The sequence below is a fragment of the Brienomyrus brachyistius genome, chromosome 10 (genome assembly GCF_023856365.1).
Source record: "Brienomyrus brachyistius isolate T26 chromosome 10, BBRACH_0.4, whole genome shotgun sequence".
Lineage (NCBI taxonomy): Eukaryota > Metazoa > Chordata > Actinopteri > Osteoglossiformes > Mormyridae > Brienomyrus > Brienomyrus brachyistius.
In genome coordinates, this window is record NC_064542.1 from 19,804,708 (window position 1) to 19,810,607 (window position 5,900).

The 5,900-nt window shown below is 37.8% G+C and overlaps 1 protein-coding gene across 1 annotated transcript; it reads left to right on the top strand.

The window, feature by feature from the left end:
- Positions 1-791: 791 nt before the first annotated feature.
- LOC125750709 (uncharacterized) lies at positions 792-4,732 on the top strand. Its single transcript, XM_049028912.1, has 5 exons — positions 792-851; positions 1,334-1,606; positions 1,724-1,966; positions 2,189-2,299; positions 3,622-4,732. The coding sequence occupies exons 1-5, from the start codon at positions 800-802 to the stop codon at positions 3,711-3,713; spliced, it is 771 nt and encodes a 256-aa protein (XP_048884869.1). The 5' UTR covers positions 792-799; the 3' UTR covers positions 3,714-4,732.
- The last annotated feature ends 1,168 nt before the right edge of the window (positions 4,733-5,900 follow it).

The following is a 5,900-nucleotide window of genomic DNA, read 5'->3' on the forward strand; positions in this document are numbered from 1 at the left end:
ACACTCGGGATTTATTCGGGGAAAACACACTCGGGAACTCAGAACAACAGGCATGAATGACTTCTATGACGTTAATGACGATAATGATGCTAACTTCTGTCACACCTCTGAGATCACAATGTTCCTGTGCATTTATTTGTTTGACTGTCCATTGCCCAGTGAATTTCCATACTCGTGTTTGTCCTGGAGGTTATCCCTCCTTTCAGCAGCCCTGAGCCATATTCATCAATTGTTTTCCAACAGTGTAGGGATCCAAAGAAGTTTTTTTAATGGCTTTATGATTTTTTATTGTTTTTTTTTTTTGTATTTTATATAATGTTAAGGTAACATGGTTCTAGATATGCAGATGGGGAAGGAGTCACACCATGCACTTCCTACATAATGCACATCTCACTACAGCTTCATCCTGCATCTCAATTCTGCCTCTTGCACAGCCATACCAAAGTAGTTGCATCTGGCTCAGAAAGCAGTCTTCTGGAATAAACCCACACGAGTGAGATTAGTGATACAACCTGATTTCCTGTCATAAAATGAGGTTGTGCTTCCTGTAAATATTCCATTTTCCATCATATCTATATTGTGATATCATGTAAATGTCACACAGATTAAACTAATTTTAAAGCAAGCAGACATTTTAGACACATTAACTGTATATAAAGGTATTTGTAACAAAAACAAGAGACACAGAAAGTACTCTACAGTAATGGAAAATGTGCTTTCTTTAGCATCCGGTCACATGTCAGCTTTAATCTGCGGTGCCACATGTCTTACTGAACTCCTGCTCAGTACGAGAATCGATATGGACATTCAAGCACATTTACTCTCCTGGGCTATTTTGTCTTTCCTCTCAGGTAATGTTTCTGATAACTTTTCTACGAGAAACATAGTTTCCCGATGCTGGTTACATTAGAATAATCAGACTTGATGACTTACAAAAATAATCAAACTTTATTGTTTGAAATACGTAATTTCACTGAGCACTGTTTCAATTTCTAATTCAAGATTTGAACTCTGACTGAGTCTGTCCTTGTGAAATACATGTGAAAGAAAATAGACAACTGACAATAATGTGACATGAACTTGTACAATGTATATATTTATACAAAAATGCAAAAGTATTCAAAGTTTCGCATTTAAACTGGGAAGCAATGGGGGAGGGGCCCCGTCCAGGGTTATTCCCTGCCTTGCACTCATAGTTTCCAGGATGGGCTCCAGACCCCCGTGAGCCTGTACAGGACAAGTAGAAGGATGGATGGATATTTAAACATGTAAGTTAACCTTCAAATATATTTTAATGTTGATAGCTAAAGATAGTGTGTCCGTTTCTTCAAAGGTGAGACCAGCGCAAACCTGCAATGCTGCAAGGCAGGAGGAACTGTTTATCTGCACATACAGAAGACGAGCCAAAAACTCAGGGATATAAGATGGAAACATGAAAACAACATCAAATTTGAAAATAAATCTACATCCTCAGCTGAAATTTTTCAAAACCGGACACTTAAAATTAGCAACATCCAGAAGAACTGGACTGGTGACATTACTGCATTTGGATATGATTCAGATGGGAAACATGTGCTGACAGAGACACATCACTTGGTGGTGCTGGGTATGTTTAAAACTTCACATTCCTAGTTTAAAACTGATGTATTCATTATATTAGAGATTTCTAATTGTAGCTTAAATAATAGGACAGTATCTATCCTTTTCATTCATCTGTTTTTAGGTCACCCTGTGGTTGAATTCCTCACTTGTACTCATGGCACGTCTGTGTTGCACTGTGCTGATGACAATGGGGAAGATACTCTGTACACATGGACTGTCAGAGACGATGTCCTGGGCGAGGAGAAGGTATTCAGTAACAGCTGTAAACACATTTCTGTGGAGGTGATTTCAGGAAGCGTCCACTGCACAGTGCAAAAGAAGACCTGCAGTGCACAGAGCGAATCGCTCTCCTTTTACTGCACCAGTAAGTAAAATTATATACCTGATATACTTTTATTAAAGTATTTTTAAAATACAGTGTAATTATAGTTTTACAATAAATTAAATTATTAAAAAATATACACCATGAATTATTAAACATCTAGTCATAATTAGATCGTTCAAAGATTTTCTGAAAACCTTGTTGAAAGCTAATCACTTTTGCCTTTATGTCAGTAAGAATATAACAGAATCTCACGGCACACAGGGAAAAGCTGGTGTTTCGATGCTCTGATCGGCGTCTCTGTCTTGCTGCTGTGCCTGATTGTGGCTGGGATTTCATTCTTCATTCTAAGGCGGCACAAAAAACACTTCTTTAGTAAGTAATGCATTTTATATGTTATTAAGATTGTATGTACACACGCATACGAAATTCTTCAGCAATAAATTGAGTGCTGTGCAAAATTCTTAGGTAGTAAAAAAAAACATTGTGTTTAAATGATCTTTTTTTGGGTCGGCATGGTGGCACAGAGGTTAGCAACGTTGCTTCACACCTCTGGACCAGGGTTCCAGTCTCCACCATGATTCTATGCGTGAAGTTCAGAAAAAGGATGGATGCAAACTATTAGAGTCCGTTCTCGGTATCTGCAGCTTCTACCGACTACCGATTGAAAATATTTACGAAAAGAAACATCCAGGGAATTCCAGAAACCCAGTCTGGATTTGCCGCGCGATGAACACTGTGTGTGTGTGTGGAAAGATCAGCTTTAAGTCACAAGTGGGCACAGTGGAAAAGTAACGCTGCTTGCTACAGTGACATCTGCTTGCCATGTTGGTTGCCAATAGGTTATACGCCAGAGAAACCCTTCTCTCTTGTTTTCCTGCACTTCTTTATTGTGCCGATAATGAAGGAAGCTGGTTAAAATTCTGTATATGACCCCGAGTATTTAGAGTAAGGGAAAAAAAAATTAACATCTTTTTTTGACTGCCACAGTTATTTGTGTTGTATTAGGCTGGCCTGTTATACTGTAAGTAATCTAGCGATGATTTAAAGTATACAGGGAGATCCTGGAACCAAGCCCCACGGATACGGAGGGCCAACTCTATTGTTGTGTTGAGGTACCGGCGGGCAACAAGGCAGGTTTTTAACATTTAACACTACACTTGACATTACACTACAGCACAATTACATAACAATACATGTGACTACAGAGAACTATTTACAAGGCTGGCAGCCATCCAACCTGCCGGTACCTCAGCGCTGCACTATTTTTTGTCTTTTCAAAATGTGTCATCTTCTCGATTTCACATCCTCTTCTAAAGTTACCCCAGCATTGCAGGAACTATCCAATATCTACATGTATTTGTTGAATCAAACGCTAGAACACCACGTTTGGCTAATTAATATCTCATTAAATTATTTCATTAGATGATTAATTAACTGCGATGGGCTGGCCCCCCGTCCTGGGTTGTTCCCTGCCTCGTGCCCATTGCTTCCGGGATAGTCTCTGGACCCCCCGCGACCCAGTAGGATAAGCAGTTTGGAAAATGGATGGATGGATGGATGATTACTTAAGTGAGCTGGTGGTGAAATTTGACCAATACATGGAATGGCAGGGGTGCTGCTGAGGAGAGGTTTGGGAATTGTATGCAGTGTATACTGTACATGTTATAGCTTGAGCCTCTCATTCTGTTTTTTAGATGCCAGTTCAGGAGATTCCAGTGTCTCACCAAGACCAGTTAATGAAGACGTTGTTTACAGTGAAGTCAAAGTGGTAAAGCAGTGTAGATAATTTATACTTCGATAATATTGTTATAATACAGTCTTGTACATGTACTTCTTGATATGTAGGTTATTGGCTAGAATAGTATTTGTGGTGTATCGTTTAACATTGCCCTAATCTTTACTTTTTTCCCCCTAATTTTTAGTACCATTTTTGATATTATTTCTGTGTGTTCTTCTCTCTCTCTCTTACTTAAAAATACCAAAAACGGATAATGGTTAATGGGTGATTTACTATCAATACAGTACAATATTGATGTTTTTACTCAAAGACCTACATGTGACTTATATAATAATGTTAATGCAGAAATGACTGAACGAGGAGAAAGTAGTTTAAAAATGTTTACTGAGCATCTTAAAGAGGACCTGATCCATGCACTGAAAATGCAAAATAAGGTGTAATGCATGACAGGGCATGCATGTTATGTTTTTATATAGAGTTAGAGGTGAACAATTGGTTGCCTCTGGAGAGAGCATTTAAAAACGCATAATGCATGGTTTGGAATGCATTAAACCACTTAAACTACAGTTACCGGACTTACTACCCCTTTGGCTTACTCGTTTGTACTTGAAGACATTATTTTCATGTTCAGGAACTGAAAACATATTTATTAGTTTAACTACTATTTACTGTAGGCTTTGGTGGTACAGTATTTGCGTGGTGAAGCTGTACATTGGGATCCTTCCCCGCAGCCGCTCCACAAATTTTATCGCCACAATTTCAAAATTCTGGAATAATGTTGCTTTTTAAAATGTTTTTTTTTTTTTAAATAAAAAAATTATTTGCTAAGACGTTTTTACTCTGTCATAGGAAACAAAACTTAGCAACCTTTGCAATTTTGATGATTATTCCTTCTCAATGTAATGTTGTACATGTTAAAAAGAATCAGTTTAAAGTTTACTACCCCTGCTTTTGAATGAACTCTGCATGTGCTCTCCGCACCGACCATAATTTTCATCCTTGCTGTTTAAATCACTCATAGATGTGTTTTTGATTATTTTTTTATTTTGAAGTCCTTTTTTGCTTTATATATACAGTACAGGCCAAATGTTTGGACACACCTTCTCATTCAATGTGTTGTCTTTTTTTCCTGTGCTTTGCACACTTGCTAAACACCTCTGGGAACTCCTTCAAGACTGTTGGAAAACCATTTCAGGTGACTACCTCTTGAAGCTCATCGAGAAAATGCCAAGAGTGTGCAAAGCAGTAATCAGAGCAAAGGGTGGCTATTTTGAAGAAACTAGAATATAAAACATGTTTTCAGTTATGTCACCTTTTTTTGTTAAGTACATAACTCCACATGTGTTCATTCATAGTTTTGATGCCTTCAGTGAGAATCTACCGATGTAAATGGTCATGAAAATAAAGACAACACATTGAATGAGAAAGTGTGTCCAAACTTTTGGCCTGTACTGTATATTGCAATGTACTCCATTAGAGATCATCTGATGTTAGTTCAACTTCAGCCCTTCCAAAATAATTATAATAATAATTTAATTTTGTTCCGTATGCAGTTCCGTGCAGCTGTCCCATATCTTGCATACAGTGTACTTTGTCTACTCTCCATCCCATACAGTATCAATAAAGGATCTGGAAACTGTCTGTGAATGTTGCCCTTTTGTCCTTGCTGACTGTTGCAGGATGTCACACCTCATAGATACTCAAAATATCCAGAAATAAAAATATAAATGCTCCATTAGAAGGGATGGACATTTTTTTGCAAATATAATTCTTAAATATGACATACTTGTCATTGTAAGTGCATGAAATGTCAGTGTAATCTATAGTACGGGGTTAATATATACTTTGGACAAATTACGCTTTATACCACAGAATGTAAAGAAGACTTCTCAGTTGTTTTTCTAAAGCTCTTGTTCCCCTCCTGCTCTGTGGCCTCATGGTTCTGTCAGTGATGTCAGTAACCACAGATACATCCAGAGTTTGATGTTCATGCTCAGACAAGAAGCTGCAGACCCCATAAGCACAACAAGGCTGGTGTGCTTTCCAGCTGAGACTGACAATTGAAAGTTTCTTTTTGTCTTTGCATCAAAACTTCATTTTCTAAATACAGGTTTAACGGGCAATGAAAGGAATGGACATCATATGTGTTTACGTTCAAATAAATGAAAAATGAATAAAACTCATATGAAACGTGGGTTTGAGTTTTGGCTGCAGTCTACTTTGTGTTTATATGGA

Coding starts and splice junctions, on each gene's coding strand:
- LOC125750709 (XM_049028912.1), top strand. CDS start 800: ATGGACATTCAAGCACATTTACTCTCCTGGGCTATTTTGTCTTTCCTC. Junction 852..1,333: donor TATTTTGTCTTTCCTCTCAG/GTAATGTTTCTG, acceptor GTTTCTTCAAAG/GTGAGACCAGCGCAAACCTG. Junction 1,967..2,188: donor GCTCTCCTTTTACTGCACCA/GTAAGTAAAATT, acceptor CACGGCACACAG/GGAAAAGCTGGTGTTTCGAT.